This window comes from Panthera onca, chromosome F1 (genome assembly GCF_046562875.1).
Source record: "Panthera onca isolate mPanOnc1 chromosome F1, mPanOnc1 haplotype 2, whole genome shotgun sequence".
Classification (NCBI taxonomy): domain Eukaryota; kingdom Metazoa; phylum Chordata; class Mammalia; order Carnivora; family Felidae; genus Panthera; species Panthera onca.
In genome coordinates this window covers 39,917,779-39,940,849 of record NC_138355.1, presented here as the reverse complement: position 1 = coordinate 39,940,849, position 23,071 = coordinate 39,917,779, and the positions used below count along the sequence as shown (strand labels likewise).

The 23,071-nt window shown below is 36.7% G+C and overlaps 1 protein-coding gene across 1 annotated transcript in view; it reads right to left on the bottom strand.

The window, feature by feature from the left end:
• NEK7 (NIMA related kinase 7) overlaps positions 1 to 23,071 on the bottom strand; it is a 157,606-nt gene that overhangs the window by 78,905 nt on the left and 55,630 nt on the right. The window contains exon 2 of the mRNA XM_060644030.3: positions 18,858 to 18,942. Within this exon, the coding sequence (XP_060500013.1) occupies positions 18,858 to 18,914 (57 nt within the window). The 5' untranslated portion in view covers positions 18,915 to 18,942. The remainder of the gene's footprint in view (positions 1 to 18,857; positions 18,943 to 23,071) is intronic.

Genomic DNA, 23,071 nt, shown 5'->3' with positions numbered 1-23,071 from the left:
GGGCACAATCCCTGGAAGTTCTTAGTTAGTATCACCCAGCCCTGGGCTCTGCCTTCCAACTGGGATACCTCGTTTATCATGAGGATTATCCTCCTGATTCACAAATGAAGATTGCCCAACCCCTTGGGTATAAGGCTACTTAGGTGACAGTACAGTGTATCTAACTATATAGTGTATTCTGCCCAATGTCCTTTCAATAATTATTGGGGGGAGGGCATTTAATACATAGAATCATGTTTGCAATTTGGTTATCTGGTTAGAACATGCTTAAAGTTTAAGATCGCAGGCACACTAAAGAGGAGAATAACTGGTTCAAAGCCCATAAATCCCAGGAGTTTAAAACTGCTTGGCTTCATGACAAAAGAAAACTCAGAAAGGGCATGGCTAATTCAGCACAAAGGATCTGCTGCAATTACTGAAATAAAGCCTGCATACCCTGTGTCTAAGTATTTTCAAACAGATTAATTGTTGGGAAGAAGTCCTAAAACATAACTAATTAACACGGACAACATAACTATAAGCCTATATGTGTTATTTCTCAATACTATTTTCTCTCTTAATTACTAACTAAAAGACACCCATAACTCTTAAGGCATATTTAAAACTGTTCTTGGAAGCATTTATATTATACTTTTGGGGTAAATTATTGTTTAGCCTCATAACATTTCTGAATCTACATACTAACATGATATATTATATAAAAAGTATCCAGAAATCTCAGAAACAAAAAATAAATACTCAAAATTACAGACAACAATTAAGAGATCAAATCTGAGAATGAATGAAGCTTTATATAACACCTTAAATGTTCTGGTTTCTTATTAATGCATCTCTTGTTGATTTGAATGCACTCTAATCACATAACACCAGATCTTGCTAACTAATTGGGATTAACTTCTACATGTCAGTCTGTGTTTACTGCTTCCTTCACATAAAACTTTTAAAATAAAATTCATTCTGCTGTGCCAGTGGTTCTTATTCTCACAGCAGCAGACTCTTTAAACAAAGATTTCCTAAGACTAAATTGATTTAATTTGCTTTAAATTTGAAGGCAAGGACACCTTTTTAATGTTTATTTATATTTTGAGAGAGAAAGAGAGAGAGAGAGAGAGAGAGAGAGAACCAGCAGGGGACAGGCAGAGAGAGAGAGGGAGACACAGAATCTGAGGCAGGCTCCAGGGTCCAAGCTGTCAGCACAGAGTCCAACAACGGGGCTTGAACTCACAAAATGTGAGATCATGACGTGATCTGAAGTCAGATGCTTAACTGACTGAGCCATCCAGGTGCCCCTGAAGGCAAGGACATTTAATGAGCAATACGATAATTCAGGATAACATTAGAATGACAATTCTCTCTAGGGAAATTAGAAGAGTCACAGCATGAACTCAGTAAACTCCTCAGAGAGCAAATTATATCCTGATAATTCCTAATGGTATTGTTATCAATGGGCTAATATATAAGCCAATATTAACTATATTTAACACCATTAATAAGGTTTTCATTATTATTGAAAATTTATCTCTTACTGGTGGTTTTCATATTACCAATTATTCAAATTAATAAATTACTTTATATTTTATATGAATATTACTGGATTTCTCTAAAATTTAAGAGTAACAAAACTTCAAAACCCCCTTCAATTTTATTTAGCAATAAAGTTCATGCTAGGATCTTGAAGATGATGTTACTCATCACCAAATTACTCAAACTGGAATAGCCTATTAATGATATCTAATATAATTCTTTCAAATACTATTTTCTACAAACTTTCTACAAACCTCATTGAAAACAAAAACAAAAAACAGAAAAACAACACACACAAAAATAGCACACGTGCTGGCAAAATCTAATGATTCAAAAATTATCGCCTGAAGATTTCTTGAACTATTTCAAGGGTAACCTATTCCTAAAGATACTAAGTGTTGGAGAGTTGTACCAGTTTGAACAATACACCATTAATCATTACAGCTGGCTTTTTATCAAAGGAGGAAATTCACTATAACAAAAGAAAAATGAGTGACCAAATATAACTAATTATCTAGTTAAACATTTAAAAGACCCTGGTATTTATATCATTTAATCATCATTTGTTATACTACCTAGAATAATAATTACTGTATCTAAATTATGTAACCAAAAATACTATCTTCCCCACCTTATCATGAGCAGAATAGTTAATTAATGACAAAGAGGCTCCCATCTCCCCACTCCTCCCATGAGCACCACGAGCCATACCTGGTAAAATAAAATATGGCAAGGAAAAGTCTCTCACTGGGAGAAACAGACAGAAATTGAGATAGGGATAACAGGGGAGACAAATACATAATACAAAATAATACAAATACATAATACAAAACAATAAAAAGTAAACAAATACATGATAGTATCTAATATTTATTCTGCGTACTTAAGTACTATGCAGAGAAATACAATACAGTGATAAAATGGAAAATGAGTGGATGGTTATCTTAGATTGGGTAATTTAGGGATGATCTGACTGATGAAGTGACATTTACATTGAAATTAAAAGACCAGAAGGAAAGAGCAGAAAAAACAGCTGGAGAAAATGTCTTAAGAATGATCTTGGTGTGAAAAGGGAAAAAGCCAGTGTAGCTGGAATACAGAGAACAAGGGGCACAACGGTAAGGAAAGAGGTTCAAGAGGTAAGCACTGACAAAATCACATAGTGCTCTGACAGCAGGGGTGAGGTGCTTGGGGTTTACGTGGGAAGCACTGTGCTCGGATTCACTATACATTTTACAGAAATAACTCATAGTGCTGCATGGAGAAGGAACCAGAGAGGAAGGGAAGAAGTAAAGCTAGAGAGGAAGTAGGGAAAGTGGACATAGGCAATGGACTGGACCTGGGAGTTATAGTGAGATACAGACAGCAGATGGAATCAGGATATGATCTTGACGTACAAAGGAATTGCTGGTGAACTGAATATGAGAAGTGAGGGACAGAAGGAAATCAAGAATAAAGCATACATTTTTGGCATGAGTGTGTAGATGGATCTTGATGCCATTTACTGGGATAAACAAGGTGAAAGGACAGGCAATTTGGGCAGAAGGTAGGCAATAAAAATGTAATTAAGGATATAATGTGATATACAAACAAGCAATGAGTAAAGGAATGTGCGGGCCGAATAATTATTGGCAGAAATTGCCACCGTCATAGTCATGGTCATCGTCGTCACCGTCATCATCATCATAGTGCCACGTGCTAAGCACCATACTGAAAGAAAGCTCCAAATCAACTTTATGAAGTAAAATACATTATTCTTCTCATTTATTGATAAAAAGAGTAAGGTTTATAGATGTTAAATAACTTGCTCTCCATCACATAGCTAGAAAGTAGGAGATCCAAGAATTCATTTCAGGTAACAGTCTTCAGAGCTCACGCTCTCAACCACCACACTAAAGAGCCAGTCATTCTATTTCCTTCTGGCAATTCCACAGATAAATGCTGGTATTCCACAGGGTTCATTCTTGGTCCTCACTTCTCCCTTCATACATTCACTCTGGGCAATCGAATTCACTGTTCAGTCTCTCCCATTTTTGATTCTGGAAGTTCGTGTTGAAGTGATTTCGGGTATCCCCCACACCCTCCATTGGACACCCTATCATAACTCTCTGAGAAACTCCTCCTCCATCCCCTTGTTCTCCCTTGATCTACATCCCCTTGATCTATACTTAATGAGATCCAGTCAAGAAAGAAAAAAAAAAAAATGATGCATAATTAAATTTATTCTATATAAATGTGGCTGATAAAAGAGGTACTTATCAAAATTTCTAAATATAATATTTGCTTTATGAATACTTACTGAGAAAGCTGTTTGAAACATAACCAGTCATATAAAAAAGTCAAAATATTCACATAATAATGATACAAAGGAAGACAAAATATAAAGATATCCTAAATGTAAATACTATGACTGAATTTTAATTCCAGTGTACTTAACAATGTTATATTCCTTTCAGATGCACAATACAGTGGTTCAACAATTTCATATATTACTCGCTTATCAAGTTCAGTGTACTCTTAATCCCTTTCACCTATTCTACCCATCCCCCACCTGCCCTCCTCTCTGATAACTATCTGTTCTCCATAGTTAAGAGTCTGCTTTTTGGTTTGTCTCTTTTTTTCCCCTTTGTTCATTTGTTTTGTTTCTTAAAAACCACATATGAGTGAAATCATTTTTTTGTTGGTTGTTTCTGTTGCTTGCAGGTTTTTATTTTGATACAGTCCCAATAGTTTATTTTTGCTTTTGTTTCCCTAGTCTCAGGAAACATATCTAGAAAAATGTTGCTACACAACTTACTGCCTATGGCCTCTTCTAGGATTTTAATAGCTTCAGGTCTCACATTTAGGCCCTTAATCCATTTTGAGTTTATTTTTATGTATGGTGTAAGAAAATTGAACAGTTTCATTCTTCTGTATGATGCTGTCAGTTTTCTCAGCACCATTTGTTGAAGACACTGTCTATTTTCAATTGCATGTTCTTGCCTCCATTGTTGAAGATCAACTGACCGTATAATTGGAGAGTTATTTCTGGGTTTTCTATTCTTTTCCATTGATCCATGTGTCTATTTTTGTGCCCGTACCATACTGTTTTGATTACTACATACTTGTAATATGATTGGAAGTCTGGAACAGTAATGCTGCCAGTTTTGTTTTTCTTTTTCAAGATTTCTTTGGGTATTCAAGGTCTTTTGTGGTTCATACAAATTTTAGGATTGTTTGTGAAAACTTCTGTGAAAAACGCTATTGGTATTTTTATAGAGATTACATTAAGTCTGTAGATGTAGTATAAATATTTAAAAAAATATTTGTTCTTCCAATCCATGAACATGGAATGCTTTTCCATTTCTTGGTGTCATCTTCAATTTCTTTCATCTATGTTTAATACTTTCACAGTACAGGTCATTCACCTCTTTGGTTAAGATTATCCATAGGTATTTTATCATTTTTAGTGCAACTGTAAATGGGATTGTTTTCTTAATTTCTTTTCTGCTGCCTCATTATTAGTGTACAGAAATGCAATGGATTTCTGCACATAGTTTTGTACCCTGAGAGCTTACTGAATTCATTTATCAGTTCTAAGAGTTTTTTGGTGGAATCTTTAGAGTTTACTATATATAATATCATGCCATCTGTATATGGTAAGCTTTACTTCTTACCAATTTGGGTGGCCTTCATTCTTTTCTCTTGTTTGACTGCTGAGCTATGACTTCCAGGACTCCGTTGAATAAAAGTGGTGGGAGTGTTGTCTTGTTCCCAACCTATGGGAAAAAGCTCTCTTTTTCACCAACGAGCATGATGTTCACTGTGGGTTTTTCATATAAGGCCTTTATTAAAGGTCTATCTGGTTTCCCTATAAATCTGCTTTGTTGAGGTTTTTTATCATGAATGGATGTTGCACCTTGTCAAATGCTTTGTCTACATCTATTGAAATCATTAGTTTTTAAACTTTCTCTTATTGATGTGATGTATCACATTGATTGATTTGCAAATGCTGAACCACCCTTGCATCCTAGGTATACATCCACTTGATGGTGGTGAATTATTTTTTTAATGTATTGTTGGATTTCGGTTTCTAATATATTGTTAAAGAATTATGCATTTATGTTTATCAGAATATTGACCTATAGTTCTGTTTTTTGTTGTGTCCTTATGTGGTTTTAGAATCAGGGTAATGCTGGCCTCATAGAATAAATTTGGAAGTTTTCCTTTACCTTCTGCTTTTTTGGAATAGTTTGAGAAGAATAGGTATTAACTCTTCTTTAAATGTTTGGTAGAATTCACCAGTGAAGCTGTTTGGTCCTGGACTTTGTTTGTTGGGAGTTTTCAATTATTGATTCAATTTCTTTGCTAGCAGTCGATCTGCTTAAATTTTCTATTTCTTCCTGTTTCCTGTTTTGGTAGGTTATAAGTTCTAGGAATTTATCGATTTCTTCTAGATTGTGCGGTTTGTTGGCATAGAATTTTTCATAATATTCTCTTACAATCCTTTGTATTTGTGTGTTGTCAGTTGTTATTTCTCCCTTCCATTTCTCATTTTGTTTGAGTCCTCTCTTGATGTTTTTTTATTTTTTGAGGAGTCTGGCTTGAGGTTTATCAATTTTGTTGATCATTTCAAGAACCGGCTCTGATGGTTTCATTGATCTGTTCTACTGTTTTTTGTTTGTTTGTTTTAGTTTCTATATCATTTATAACTGCTTTATCTTTATTACTTCCTTCCTTTTACTGGATTTGGGTTTTGCTTATTCTTCTTTTTCTAGATCCTTTAGGTGTAAGGTTATTTATTTGAAATTTTTCTTGCCTTCTGAAGTAACCCTGTAATGGTATAAACTTGCCTCTGTTAACAACCACTTTTGCTGCATCCCAAACTTTTTGGACTGTTGTGTTTTCATTTTCACTTGTCTCCACGTATTTTTTTATTTCCTCCTGGATTTCTCGGTTGACCCATTCAGTTGTTAGTAGCATGTTATTTAACCTCCATGTATTTCTGCTCTTTCCAGATTTTTTCTTCTGATTGATTTCTAGTTTCATTGAACTGTGGTCAGAAAAGATGAATGGTATGGGGTGCCTGGGTGGCTCAGTCAGTTAAGTGTTCAACTTCAGCTCTTGTCATGATCTTATGGGTTCATGAGCTCGAGCCCCACATCGGGTTCTGTACTGACAGCTCAGAGCCTGAAGCGTGCTTCAGATTCTGTGTCTCCGTCTCTCTTTACCCTTCCCCTGCTCGTGCTCTCTCTCTCTCTCTCTCTCTCTCTCTCTCTCAAAACTAAACATTAAAATTTTTTTTAAAAAAAGATACATGGTATAACTTCAATCTTTTTTGAAATTGTTGAGACTTCTTTTGTGACCTAATATGTGATCTATTCTTAAGAATGTTCCAAATAGATTTGAAAAGAATGTGTATTCAGCTCTTTTAGGAGAATGTTCTGAATATATCTATTAAATATATCTGGTCCAGTGTGTCAAAGCCACTCTTTCCTTATTGATTTTCTATTTAGATGATCTGTCCATTTATGTAAGTGGTGTGTAAAAGTCCCCTACTATTATTGTATTACTAGCAATTAGTTCCTTTATATTTGTTATTAACTATTTTATCTATTTGGGTGTTCTCTTGTTGGGGGCATAAATGTTTACAATTGTTACATCTTTTTGTGATTGTCCTCTTAATGATTATATGACTGTCCTTCTTCATCTCTTGTTATAGTCTTTGTTTTAAAGTCAATTTATCTAATGTATTTCTACCCCAGCTTTCCTTTCACATCAATGTGCATGATAAATGTTTCTCCATCCCCTCATTTTCAATTTGCATGTGTCTTTAAGTCTGAAGTGAATCTCTTGTAAGGACCATATAAATGGGTCTTATGTTGTTTTTTTGTTTGTTTGGTTTTTTATCCATTCCATCACCCTGTGTCTTTTGATTAAAGCACTTAGTCCATTTACATTCAAAGTAATTATTGACAGGTAGATATTTGTTGTCATTTTGTTCTTTGTTTTTTGTGTGTGTGTGTGTGCGCGCGCATGTATCTTCTCTGTTCCTTTCTTCCCTTCCTCTCTTCTAGTGCGGTTAAGATGGCTTTCTTTAGTGATATACTTGGATTCCTTTCTCTATTTTTTCCATATCTACTACTGGTTTTTGATCTGCGGTTACCATTCAGTTATGTATATAACATCTTGTACATAAGAAGCCTATCTTAAGATGACAGTGACTTAAGTTTGAACCCATTCTTTATGTCTCTCCTCCCCATGTTTTAGGTATATGGGGTCATACTTTACTTTTATTTTGTGAGTCCCTTGACTAACTTTTACAGATAAACTTATTTCTACTGGTTTTGTGCTTCCTATTTTTCTTACTCTTACTTAAGGTCTTTCCTTTCCACTCAGACTCCCCTTTAATATTTCTGGTAGGGCTGGATTGGTGGTCATGAACTCCTCTAACTTTTGTTTGCCTGGGAACTCTGTATCTCTCCTTCTATTCTAAATGACAGCCTTGCTGAATAGAGAGTATTTTTGGCTGCAGATTATTGTCCTTTCAGCACTTTCAATGTGTCATGCCACTCCCTCCTGGCCTAAAAAGTTTCAGTTGAAAAATCCAATGATAGCCTTATGCAGTTTTCCTTATAAGTAACTGTTTTCTTTTTCTACTTTTAAAAATCTTTCTTTATTAGTGCTTTTTGCCATTTTAATTACTACGTGTCTTGAAGTGGACCTCTTTGGGTTGATTTCATTGGGGGATCTCTGTGCCTCCTGGATCTGAATTTCTGTTTCCTTCTCCTAATTTGGGAAGTTTTCCGCTATTATTTCTTCAAATACATTTTCTGCCCCCTTTTCTCTCTCTTCTTTTTTCTGGGATCCCTATAATATGAATGTTACCATGCTTGAAGTAGTCACTGAGTTCCCCAAGTCTATTCTCATTTTGCGTAATAATTATTCTCTCACTTGCTAGCTTGATTACTTTCCATTACTCTGTCCTCCAGGTGGCTGAATCATTCTTCTGATTCTTCTAGCCTGTTATTTACTCCATCTAGTATATTTTTAATTTCAATTATTGTGTTCTTCATCTCTGACTGGTTCTTTTTTATATCTGTGTTAAAGATCTCACTGATGTTTTCCACTCTTTTCTCAAGTCAGTGAGTAGCTTTATGATCATTATCTTAAATTCTCTATCAGGCACATTACTTATCTCCATTTTACTTAGGTCTTTTGCTGTGATTTTGTCCTGTTCTTTCATTTGGGACATATTCCTCTGTCACTTGATTTTGCCTAAACTTTTGTGTCCATTTCTGTGTTTTAGGAAGGTCAGCTGTGTCTCTTACACTTGAAAGTAGTGGGTGGGACGTGCACTTTTAAAAAGGTGGTGCTGGCCCTGGTCTTCCTCCACAGGGGAGGAGTAGCCATCAGAGACCTGGGCCACAGGGCCCTTCCACAAAGTATATGTGGGTGGGAGATGCAGTTTTAACACAGTGCCTGTGTTCCCTGTAGGAGGTCACAAGCCCCCGCTGCCGGCAATGGGACTGAGGCCCCACAAAGCTCGCAGTTGGGAGATCCAGTGTTGGCAAGGTTTGCACAGGTCATCTAGGGGAGGGAATCCCCTGCACCTTGACTGAGGCAGGTCTAGCTGAGGGGGTGGGGGAAGGTGTAAGCAAGTTAGGTTGTGAATGCTGGTGCTGCGTGCTTCCCGCAGGTAGCTGTGTGTTTATGCTGGAGGGCAGGGGAGGGACAAGGTGCCTGCCAGATCCTTTGTTCCTGGAGAAGTCCCTCAGGGAACTCTGAGTTTAGTAAATAACTCTCCCTCCCATATAAGCCAGGCATTTTTCAAACTGCTGCTTCTAGGCTGTATCTCCAAGGGCCATCTGTGGTTCAGTCTCTCTAAGGGTGGGGACTCAGCTCCCTATGCCCGCTGGGCTCTCTCAGAGCTGAGCGGGCCGATTTTTAAAGTTCTAGGCTTTAAGTTCTGCTGGTTGAAAGAGCTCACCAAATTTGGCACTCTAACTTTCAATGCCAAATGCTATGGGGATTCATCTTCGCCTTGCAGGCTCCCCAGTGTGATAGTCTGTTTCTCACCCCCTCCACCCCTGTGCTCCCTCCCTTTCCCGGCCAGACCCACTGCATCTCTGCCCTTCCTGACCTATTGGATGTGGCCTCTTCTCTACATTTAGTTGTAGAGTTTGTTCTGCCAGTCTTTGGGTTGTTTTCTGGGTATTTACACTGACCTGAGTATTATCTAGCGGTACCAGGGGACAAGGTAGGTTTAAGGTCCTCCTACTCTGCCTCTGCCCTGGAAGTAATATGACCAAATTCTAACAAACATAATAGAATCCATACATTCAATGTTGCCCTTCAAAACAGGTGCCATGATCACATAGAGACTTACTCCAGGAAGGCTTCCAATACTTTACTAGGTTTGAAATTCCTCCTTTAGAATAGTAATCAGTTTGTGAATCATATGAAAATTATTGGTCTCATTTTAGAAGATAAGATATCTCATTTTGGTCAAAAGAAGAATACCAAGACTATTTACTTTTTTCACCAAGTAAATATAAATACTTGGCTCCAAGCAATTTTGCGGTATTTCCAAATATCAAATACACCCTCAAAAATGGAATGGTTCTCATCATTATAATTATAAATCTATATTTCAGGCACTGAATGCAGTTCCAAATACATTGGGAAACTATTTTAATTAATGTTGGCTTCATCTTTGCCCACATCACTCTGAACAGACTGTTCAAACAGAAATTTCCAAGATAGCAGATGAAAGAATCTTTATTGTATTCGCATTTTTTTTTAAATCATCTAACTTTCCCAAGGTATTTCCTTTAAAATTTGAGGAACACTTACCTCTAAGTATGTATATATGAACAATCGAAATTCAAAACCCAACGAAACTTTAAATATTTTGAAATGACACTTCTCATTTGACAGCTTTCTTATTATTCTCTATTACAATGTAGGTTTTTTCTAAAAGAACTCTAAAGTAACTAAAATCTATATGATATAATATTAACATAATATAGCTCGATTAATATTTAGCTCGGGGGTGCTGTTAAGGTGGTTAAGCGTCTGACTCTTGATTTCAGCTCAGGTCATGATCTCACAGTTCTTGACATGGAGCCCCGCGTTGGGCTCTGAACTGGCAGCACAGAGAATGCTTGCCTAGGATTCTCTCTCCCTCTTTCTCTGTCCCTTGCCTGCTCATGTTTTCTCTCTCTCTCTCGCTCTCTCAAAATAAATAAACATTAAAAAAATATTTAGCTGAAGAGGTATAAATTAAATTAACTTTCATTTAGAGATTAATTCATTTATCCAGCAAACATTATTGAGTAGAAATTATCCTACTATCACTAACATAAAATATGACCCACAAATGTGAACACTGGGATGCTGAGATAATATATTCTTTTTTTTAACTGAAGTATTAACTGATATACAATGTTATATTAGTTTCAGGTTTATAAGCCATTGATTCAACAATTCTATATATTACTCAATGCTCATCACAGTAAGTATAGTCACCATCTGTCACCATACGTTATTACAATATTATTGGCTATTTTCCATATTCTGTACTTTTCACCTCTGTGACTTACTTATTTTATACCTAGAAGTTAGTACTTAATCTCCTTCACCTATTTTGTCCCCCCGCCCCACCCACCTCCCCTCTGCAACCACCAGTTTGTTCTTCATATTTAAGAGTCTCTTTTTTTATTTGTCCATTTGTTTTGTTTTTTAGATTCCACATATAAGTGAAACCATATGGTATTTGTCTTCCTCTAACTTATTTCATTTAGCTTAATACCCTATAATACCCATCCACGTTGTTTTAAATGGCAAGATGATACCTTATCTTCTTTATCCATTCACCTATCAGTGAACACTTGGGTTGTTTTCATATCTTGGCTACTGTAAACAATGCTGCAATAAACACAGGGGTGCATATGTCTTTTCAAAGTATGATCTTATTTGTTGGAAGCATATTAGTGTAAGGAATTACACAATCATCATTATTTTTCTGAGAGTTATCTTTTTGTTGTCTTCCAAATTATACACTTCCTCTACTATAACACTATCTGCATTATCTCTATCATGAAATGTAGTTTATACAACATTATAATGAGCCTTTATGCTCATCATGTTCCATTAGTGACTAAATATCCTTGAATACCATTGCCTTACTATCTTATCTTAGATTTAGAGATGAAAGGTAGCATAGTATAAGCAAGATATGACTGAATCTGAGTCCAAAATAAGTAAAGACACAAAATTCAGTGAGAGAAGTAAGAGACCATGTGATGCAAGACCTTCTAAGTCATATAAGGAAATGCAAAAATTCATCTAACAGCAATAAAAAGCAGCCTTTTAAGGAGTGTGATATAAGGAAATGTACACTTTAAAAGGATAACTCATGCTGCAATGTACAGAATGAACTAGAAATGATAAAATGAAAGGTAAAGAGCTCAGTTACAAAGTTTTGGAAATAATCCAGGAAAAAGGTAAACTAGAGTAGTACAGTCAGGATGCAGAGAGTTAGCAGATCAGAGAGCTTTTTAGGAAATAAAACCAAGAGAACATGGTAATTGCCTAGACATAATGTATGAGATTCCCTTGTTTGTAATTTGGGCAACTAGATGGATGGTGGTAATAATCACAACCAAAAGTGCAACCTTGGGCAGAATATAACAAAGTTCATCTTGAAGACTAGGTACTTGAGGTACCTAGAAAAATATCAAGAGTCATGGTGATTAGGATCCAACTGGCCAGGAAATGCACAAGGAGCTTTCTCCGTGAAAGCTAAAGAATCATTGGCTTGGAGTCAGACAACCCCGGGTCAAATCCTGACTCCACCACTTATTAGCTATGTTACCACGGGCAAATTAGTTCATTAGTCTGAGCCTCAGTCCCTTACTTGTAGTGTGTGAAAAACAACGTTTTGTATGTTATCTGTCAGAAATAAATGAAGCAGTGTATTCAAAAGACTTAGCACACAGTAGGTGCATTTTAAGAACTCACTAATCGGTAGATACCAACAGTAGCAGCCATACCAGCACCCCGGACAAAAGTGGGATGAAGGTGGTAAGACAGCAAGCTGGGTGGTCAGGTTTTCAATCATGTGAGAGGTGATGTCCTCATCACCTGCTCTCCTGAGCAAAAGATAAGAGCTATCAGAAAGGTGACAATCCTTTAGATGGGGAGCAGAAGCCTCAGTACAGCAGGCTTCACCCTTTCCTACCCCCGAGAAAAAGGAGTAGTGATCAGAAAGAGGTACTGTGGATGGAGAAGGCTGCTGTTGCTACCTCCTAATCATTATGGTATGGTTATTAGAGAACAAGTAGCCTCCACGTGAGAGGGTGACAGGGGAAGCAGTGTCCATGGGGGAAAGAGATAACGCTCCAGTTAAAATAAGGAGGTGAAAAAAAAAGCGTTCAGTAAGAAATGAGGGGTGTAGGCGGTTACTTGTACAATGAAAGAGAAATTCTGTAGATATTTGTATATTTTAATATTCATATTCAAAAAGGTGGTGCTTAAAAAGAGAACTGATTGATTTGACACCAAGTTTATATTCTTTCAACAAACATTTACTTAATGTCGACTATGCACTCTGGGTACCATTCTGGAGACTAGGGATAAAGCTTATACTCTAAGAAAACAACGGGAACGAACAAAATAAAAAGCAGTAAGGTTATAAATTCTACGGAGAAAAATATGGCAGTGAAGGCATACTGGGTTGGCGTGAAATTTCAATTTTCATTGAATGATCAAAGAAGGTGATATTCAAATATGTACTTGAAGAAGATGAATGAACGAGCTGATGAGAAACTACTAGAAGGTTTTAAACGGACATGATTTGACTACAATGTTATATTTTATATTTAAATTCTGTATACTTTTGTAATGGCTTCTGTGTTGAGAGTACAGTGAAAGGAGGCAAGGGCAGAAGCAGAGACCAACTGGGAAGCCATTCACAATAAGGTCTGTGAAAAATTAACTTTGACCAGAGTGGTGACATAGGGTAAGAAGTATTCCGATTCTAAATATATTTAAAGCTAGAGCTTATGGGATTAGATAGAAGACAAGGCATTGGAGGGAGTCAGGAATGTCCCTAAAAGCTTTAGCCTAGCAACTGAAAGGATCGACTTGCCACTAATTGTGACAGAGAAGACTGTAGAGAACAGTTTTAGGAGGAATATTTGGAGTTCAGATTCAGACATGAATTCAGACATGCAAATTTGATGTCAAGTATGCAAGTGGATACAAAAGTTTGGAATTCAGGACAGAGGTCTGGGTTGAGATGTAAATCTGAGAGTCAACAGCATACAGATCATAGTTAGAGTCCTGATTTGTTAAGAGGTTCAGGAGGGGAGGAGAAATCAGCAAAGGAGAGACCACTAAGGCATGAGAAAAACAAAGTTCTTGGAAGCTAAGCAATGAACAGGCTTCAAAGAAGAAAGTATGGCCAACTCTATCAAATGCAGCTGGTAAGTGAGGAAGATGAGGCCGAAGAACCCACAGCTGGACTGAGCAACATGGGAAGTGCGATCCTGGCAAGGGCAGTGTAGGTGGCATGGTCAGGGAGAAAGCTTAATTGGAGTACACTTCAGAGAGTGAAAGGAGAGACAAAACTACAAATAAATCTTTCTAGGAATTTTGCAATAAAAGGCAGCAGAGAAATAGGTCAACAGCTGGAGAGAGGGAGGACTTCAAATGCTGTTTTTTGAGTTTGTTTGGTTTGGTTTGTTGTTTGATGGAAAGAATAACAGCGCCTTAGTATGTAATAGAAAGGACTCAGTAGAGGAAGCTGAAATAAGCAGGGGATGGAGATGGGATCTGGTGCTCATGGGAGCACTGGCCTTTGAGAACAGTGTGGCTTCTGCATCTGAAAAGGAAAAGGCAGATCACAGGAGTACAAATTCCGGGAGGAGGATATCCATGGTAGGGGTCTGTGAGCGTTCTCTTCTGATTGTTTCCGTTTGTTTTTTTTTGTTTGTTTTTTTTTTTGTTTTTTTCTAAATGAAGTAGGAAGCAAGGGCATTAGCTGAGACTGAGGATGGAGGGAAAAGTGTTGGGGGCTGAGGAAGAAAAACTAGGAAGTAGTCACTGAGGAGACTGGGAAGAAAAGGCATTAAAAGGATATGGCTGCTGATACAGAATTAAGAGTTACTTGAGGTTCATGCTCATGAACTTAAACTATGTATAGCAAGAGTCTTCTTTCCTCAAAACAGCAGCTGCTCATTCTCCTGTACCTTTATTAATAAAGTTATTCAATGAACTAAACTTGTTAAAAGAAGACCATTACATCTAAACTTGTATAGACTCCCCAAAATAAAAGCTCTGCTCAATGCTGTATGACAAGTACCTTGGCAAAATCGATTTATCAAAAGAAGCAAGCTAAACGATGACCCTTATTTCATAAAGAAAGTAATTCTGTAAAAATAAGTTAAAGAGAAGAGAAGAGGGGCGCCTGGGTGGCTCAGTCAGTTAAGCATCCGACTCCTGAGCTCAGCTTAGGTTGTGATCTCACAGTTTATGAGTTCAGGACCCACGTGGGGCTCTGTGCAGGCTCTGTGCAGAGACTGCTTGGAATTCTCTCTCCCTCTCTCTCCAGCCCTACTCTATTCATGCTCTCTCTCTCAAAATAAATGAACTTAAAAAAATTATAAAGAGAGAGAGACAGAGAAGGGAAGGTAATACAGTTATCATGTCCAAAAATCCTATCCACGCAATAGAGTTCACTGGGGGCCGCTTCGCTCTGGCCCACAACACACCTGGGTTACTAGCCTGACATGCTACAAGGCAAACCTCACCTCTTCACACTCCTTTCACGGAGATGCGAAAGCACAAGTGGACTCCGGATTCGGCTGCAATGAAGCTTAAAGGAATGGTCAGTCTACCTTTCTGCTTGGATTGGAAAACAGCAAGGCAAGATTCTCATACCTTCCAAGCTAAATAAGGACAGTCTATTTTTCTACCTGCAGATGTGGGATACTTTCCCTCTTTCACAAGTAGCGAAAGCGTTAACACTAGATATCTACAAATTTACAAATAATAATTATAAACTAAGCCCTGAAGATCATTACAATTAAAATGAATCTTCCTTCTGGGGTGCCTGAGTGGCTCAGTCAGTTAAGCATCCAACTTTTGGTTTCGGCTCAGGTCATGATCTCACAGTTCACGAGTTTGAGCCCCATGCTGGGGGGCATGCTGACAGTGGGGAGCCTGCTTGCGATTCTCTCCCTCTCTGCCCCTCCTCCACTAGCGTGCATGTGCAAGTGCACTCTCTCTATATCTCAAAATAAATACATTAATTAAAAAAATTAATTCTCCTTCTAATCACTACCAGAAATCGTTAGTATTACACTGATTATAATTGTTTTGTATTTAAATTTATGATAAGAATGTGAATGTACCATAGCCCTCTTCAAATAATGACGATAAATCAAAATACTCACAAAATGTTAGTTGTAAACTTCCATTGTTTAAAATTAGTCTCATAGTAGAAAATAAACATTCTATCATTTATCTGTCACCATCTTATACACAGTCTGTATTTCTTTTAATTAAGCTAAATCCATCGTTCCACAAACAACAGTTCTAAAGCAATGAGAATATATAAATTAGAATCTAGTTAAAATATCCTTGCAGTATCTTCTAGGCTTTAGTGGAAGGAATCAAAGAAGGAAAGAAGGAAGGAAATGAAGGGAAGGGAAAAAATGAAAGCTGACAGAAAAAATTTTTCTCTAAGTTCAAGAGAATCATAGTAGTGCAAAAGCACATTTTAAAAGATACATAAATTTCATAATCTAAAACTTCAACAACAACAACAAAAACTCCTATACTAAAAATGAGACCATATATTCATATTGTGGGGTTAGAGTATTCATCTCAGAACAAGGAAAGGAAAGATATGCCAGGAATATACATCACTCATCATTATAACAGGGCATAATTGGTATTTGACACTTAGAAAGCTGACTTCCCCAGATTTCTGTTTATGTCCAGACTGATATTAGCATTACAAAAGTGAAAGAAGTCACTTGGCTAACCATATGTTGCCATATCACCCCCCTTATTCAGTCCAATGGTGTGGAACAAAACAAAAGAAGGTTGTCAACCCCTAGCAGACACTGTCCTTTCCCAGCGCTTTAAAATAATGATACCAAGAGTGGGAACATTTTTCAAAGATTTAATAAGCAATAACACCTATAAGCTCTTGTCAGGTAATCTTTCTTTCATGATCTCACACCATCGGTCTGAAGGGGGGGAGGGGAGGAATCCTTCTCCCTTCCCCCACTTGCCACAAGCAGCTAGAACCTGGGATGACACTTGCCTGTTTCCAACAGGGAGAGAGGTCCACCCTCACAGGAGCAGCAGCAGGAGGCATAAGCGAAAGGAACAGTGTGAAAAGAGATGCAGAACCACATATATAATCTTGAAATTTATGCTGTGTGGCAGCTTCGTGTCTCAGAGGAAAATAATTACTTTCATTTTTGCCTCCTACTGCCACTCCGACCTTTCCCGGTCGGTGAGTCAGTGGGAGGCAAAAATGAAAGTGCTTTTTTTCTCCCCCCTTTGAAACTTAGAGCTGTTCCAAACTGTGGATTTCAGAACCGTAACAAGAACTGCCTAATTTTTAGAGGGCTCCTTTTATCATCTCCACTAGAAACAACAAGACTATGAAATAATAGTGTTTGCCTATGTGTGTAAAATCGGCGCTAACGTGTGTATGCCTGATAGTTAGAAGGTGCTAATTACAAACTTGATAATTTACCACCATAACAGAAAATACAGACGGATTTTAAAAAACAACCATCTTGAAATTAAAATACTGGACACTGTATATTAACTAGTTGGAATTTACATAAAAACTTAAAAATAAAGAAATAAAAATAGCGGCCTGACTCTAAGGTAAAGGGTCTCTTTTTTGAATACCGAGAATTCAGGTAAGTATAACAAAGAAAAGCAATGTAAACTTCTGTTAGGTAAAGGGCTGATTTAAACATCTTCATCTGAAGGAGCCCCTGATTGGCTTCAAAGACATCTTCTTATTGAGGCCCTGCTCCATATGAAGAAGTACAATACCACAGCATATCCAAAGTGAGTAAGGCATAGTTCTCTTCGAGTGTAGCCCCAGAGAGATAAGAAAATGTCCACATAAAACAATACAATGGTGTCAGAAATACCAGAAGACATACAAAGAAGGTATCATCGGGTTTTCAAGAGAAGATATTACAATCAGAAAAAGCTTCATGATAGAAATGGCATTTTAGATGGTACTTAAAAAACAGGCATGATTTGAAAAATTGGCGAGAAAAATGAGGGTGCAAAGGGAACAAAATCACAGAGGCAGAAAAGGCAGGGCTGGCAAAATTTTCTGAACTGTGTTTCACAGAAACTGGTTTCACAGACACCGATTCTGGGAGAAGTCAATAGATGCACTTAAAAATATATAATAAAAAAGTCCCATAGTTAAATAAGTGTGAAAAACACTTACACCCATGTCCTCCTCTGGGAAATTTAAAGTGCACAGTGGAATAAGAAAGGCTCTGAGGAAGGATTGTCATCAAGTAACTGTTTAACCCAAGTCCCACCAACCTATATGACTACAGAAATTTGAAAGAATATCCATCGACTCTTCCAACAATTTCAGAATGACTATCTAAGCAAAACTGAGATAAGATTAGCAGAGTAAATTTGAGACTAGACTCTAGAATCTAGAATGCCTCAAACACAAAACTGAGATATGTAGCTTTTATGAATGACAGCAAAAGTGAGATTTGGGCCCTACAAAGAGGGGTGTATTCTTTCAAGCATATCATGACATATTGGGCTTAATGGCAAGCTTTGTATGAAACATTCTTTCACTTCATTTTATGTTACGAAAACATAAGCAACCACCTAAAAGGAGAAACGCACCACTTATCAGAGAACATGAGAAAAGGAGCAATAATGGAAGGCAGCTGTGGATAATGCAGGATCAGCCACCAAAGCAAAGACAGGCACCACATATACGGGCACCCCCACTAGCTGGGCACAGCCTCACTTGTGTTCTTTTCTCTCTAAGCTTAATAATATTAACTCACAAAGCCTACCGGTCCTTCAATTAAAGTTAAAATCTATAGTTGGGTTTTTTGTTTGTTTATTTGTTTGTCTTTTTACATGTTGGTGCATTAGAACTAAGTATTCTAAAACACTATTTAAAATATAAACAATTCTGACTAAACTTGTAAATGCATAATTAGCATTTTTGGGGCTGTTTTATTTCCTAAAGGAACTGTAATTCTGTACACACACACACACACACACACACACACACACACACAGCCTTCATTAGAACAAATTACCTGTGGCTGGAACTGGGGAACAGGTGGCCCTTGCATTCCTTGTGATTGCTCATCCATTGTCTGAAGCAATAAGAACTTTAGAACTCTGCAAAAATATAAAGTTGAAATTTAAATAATGCAATCATTACCAACTCATTTTGCTTATCATATTCCTGATGCTTGCATTCAAATATTAGACTTACCTAACATTTCAGAAAGTATCCAAGAACATACCCCATACTCTTCTACCTGCCATTTGCCAAATTCAAGCTCTGTTTAGCTAACACAAGTGGCAGATTTACTGTCCCAACTAAGTCCATTTCTCCAAAGTAGTATTATGTGCTTAGAAAATTCTATATTGTGAGATGAAATGTTCTCTTCTCCATTATAGCATGTAGACCAAACAGACTTCCCCTTACCCTTGCCAATATGCAAAGATAATTACCATAATAAGCTTCCATAAATGTGGTAAATGTTATACATTCTAAAATGCACCTCATCTTCATATTCTAAAATGTTAGTGTTTTTGTTCTGTATGTCCAACTACAATTCTTACTGTAATTTTAGGTTTAAACTTAAAAGGCTAGTCCTCATGAGGTTGTTTACTCTTTTACGCATACTTTGCTTATAATTATTAAACATTCATCCATTAACTCCATAAACATAAGACTAATTCTATGTCACCTACTGCACAAGGCTCAAGTATTGAACTACAAATGAGACATGGCTGTTGGCCCATCCAACAACACTGATTCTACACACTGTCAACTATTTCTAGGTTCCTTGTGTTATTTTATATGAAAATATAACTTATATGTTAAAAAACTAGGATCCATTTAAGTGGGATTAACAGAGAAACTAAAACACATACTCACTTCATTATACTCTTTAAAAAACAATTAAAAAAATGACATGGGTCATTTGTATTGCAAATGTTTCCTTCCATTCTATAATTTGTCTTTTCTAAAACCTTTTCAATGTCATCTTTTCCTTTATAATTAATACCTTTGTATACTATTTAAGAATTATTTCTCTACTCCAGGTTTTCATACATTAGCTTCTAATGTAAGCTTTATTGTTTTATCTTTCACGTTTAGATACATAATCGACCTGTAATTAAATTTTTGTATCACATAATGTAAAGACAATATTTAGTTTTTTTTCATATGGATATCCAATTGATTCCAAATCATATACTGAAATGATTATCCTTCACCCTATTCCCCTTTACACTACAACTCTGTCATCCTTGCCATTTATTAAATGAAAGCATAATACACACACACACACACACACACACACACACACACACTGCCAACTTACTGAACTCACTTATTAGTTCAAGTAGATTTTTGGTTATTCTTGTCTCATTGCAATGGCTAAAACCTCTAGTACGATGAACCTAAGAGTAGACATCCTTTTCCTGTTCCTATCATGAGAAAGTGTTGAGAAGGAAAAACTTGCCTTAACCATTCAAGGTTCTTCTAGCTTTTCTAAGAATCAAATTGAAATGAGACAGAATAACAGGAGAAAAAATTAGTAACATGTATACCTTCTATATACATAGGAGCAACTCAGGAAAACCAAGCAACTCCCTGAAGTGGTCGAACCCACCAACTTAAATACTGTCTTTAGGCAAAGACAAAAGATGTTGGGAGTCAGTTATGAGAGGTAACCAGGAAAAGCACAGTAGACAAGGTAAGATTGTTATGCAGAATTAACTCATTACCTTCTCTATTAGTAAGTTTCCAGGAACTGGGTCAACCCTTCTTCCTGGTACAGCAAGAGAGACACCCTTACAAATGGAGATTTATATATATATATATATATATATATATATATATATATATATATATAGACAAATACCTATACAAAGGTGTAACTTCTACTTGGTTTTTGGAGCTTCTCGTGTATTTGCAGTATCTTAAAAATAACCAGCTTAAAACAATCAATAGGCCAAAGTGGCATATTTAGAAAAATATGTTCCCTTGCAAAAACATTTCGCCATTAATGTGAGATGTATATTTTTCTTAGATGTCTTAATTTATCAGGTTGAGACAGTGTCCTTCTATTCTTACTTTGCCAGAAGATTTTATATAGGGATGCCTGGGTGGCTCAGGCAGTTAAGCGTCTGACTCTTGGTTTCGGCTCAGGTCATGATCTCATGATTTTGTGAATTCAAGCCCCACATCAAGCTCTGTGCTGACAGTGAAGAGCCTGCTTGGGATTCTCTCTCTCCCCCTCTTTCTGACTCTCCCCCACTCATGCTCTCTCTCTCTCTCTCTCTCAAAATAAATAAACTTAAAAAAACATTTTATATATATATATATATATATATATATATATATATATATATATATATATTGTTCATTAAAATGTTGAAATATGGTGACTCATTTCTGAATGTTAAGCCAGTATTAACTTCTGGGATGAATCTCAGTCATGGTATATAATCATATTTATCTATTTTTGGATTGGTTTTTATTTAGTGTTGGATCCAAGGAGGGGAGGAGACTGAAGAAGAAAGAGAACCCTAGTAATGAATTAGAATATCTTTTACTGTGAAATACAAATCATTAAAATCAGCATTTCACATAGTATCCCACAGATAGTTTCACAAAACACTCCATGACAAAAAGGGTTTCCAGGTCAAAGAACTCTGTGAAATACTACTCATTATATAAATCACTTGTAGAGAGTCATAATAAATACTGACATATGAAAGGATCCAAACAGGTCTGTAGTTAATAAAAAACTTAAATTCATTTAAAACTTCATTCTGTTTAACTTAGTCAAAAAATGCTTTCTTTGTGTAACATTTTCTAATATCCCACACAGCTTGACTAATGCTAAGAACACACTTGAGAAGTTTGTACTAGATTATAATAAAATGGGTTTCCTCATACCTACTAATGAGTGACAATGTCTAAATAAATAAAATTATGAAGAAAAGAAGCTAAAGGAAAACGAAATTTAAAAAAAAAAACCAACATAAAACTCAAAGAAATCATATAAGTGATTTAACCTAACAATCTGCATAACAGGAAAATCACTTCTACAATATCCCTTGACAGAGGTCAAAAAGCCTCTGCTTGGAAAATTAACATCTGTATGAAATTCTCATATTTCATGTAAGCTTAATAAGTACAATGAATAAAGAGCAACAAAATTTTCTCTGCATAAAATCTAACGTAGTTCCATGTGTCACTAGATTCTTAATGCTATTACAGAATAAGAATATTTGGGGCGCCTGGGTGGCTCAGTCTGTTAAGCGACCGACTTTGGCTCAGGTCATGATCTCGCGGTCCGTGAGTTTGAGCCCCGTGTCGGGCTCTGTGCTCACAGCTCAGAGCCTGGAGCCTGCTTCTGATTCTGTGTCTCCCTCTCTCTCTGACCCTCTCCCATTCATGCTCTGTCTCTCTCTGTCTCAAAAATAAATAAACGTTAAAAAAAAAAAAAATTAAAAATAGACCTACCCTATGACCCAGCAGTAGCACTGCTAGGAATTTACCCAAGGGATACAGGAGTACTGATGCATAGGGGCACTTATACCCCAATGTTTATAGCAGCACTCTCAACAATAGCCAAATTGTGGAAAGAGCCTAAATGTCCATCAACTGATGAATGGATAAAGAAATTGTGGTTTATATACACAATGGAGTACTACATGGCCATGAGAAAGAATGAAATATGGCCCTTTGTAGCAACGTGGATGGAACTGGAGAGTGTGATGCTAAGTGAAATAAGCCATACAGAGAAAGACAGATACCATAGATCCTGAGGAACTTAACAGAAACCCATGGGGGAGGGGAAGAAAAAAAAAAAAAAAAAAGAGGTTAGAGTGGGAGAGAGCCAAAGCATAAAAGACTCTTAAAAACTGAGAACAAACTGAGGGTTGATGGGGGGTGGGAGGGAGGGGAGGGGAGGTGATGGGTATTGAAGAGGGCATCTTTTGGGATGAGCACTAGGTGTTGCATGGAAACCAATTTGACAATAAATTTCATATATTAAAAAATAAATTAAATTAAATTAAATTAAAATATGTTAAATATATATTCAACCTTCTAGATTATAAATTCCATGTTGCAGGGACCTATATATGTGTCAGCCACAGTTGTATCCCCAGTGCTCAAGTCAATGCTCGGCACAAAACAGGTGCTGAATATTTAATGAATGCATGTATGTCTGTCATAAAAACATCAAATAATTACTGTTACAGTTTAATAAATCTAAAG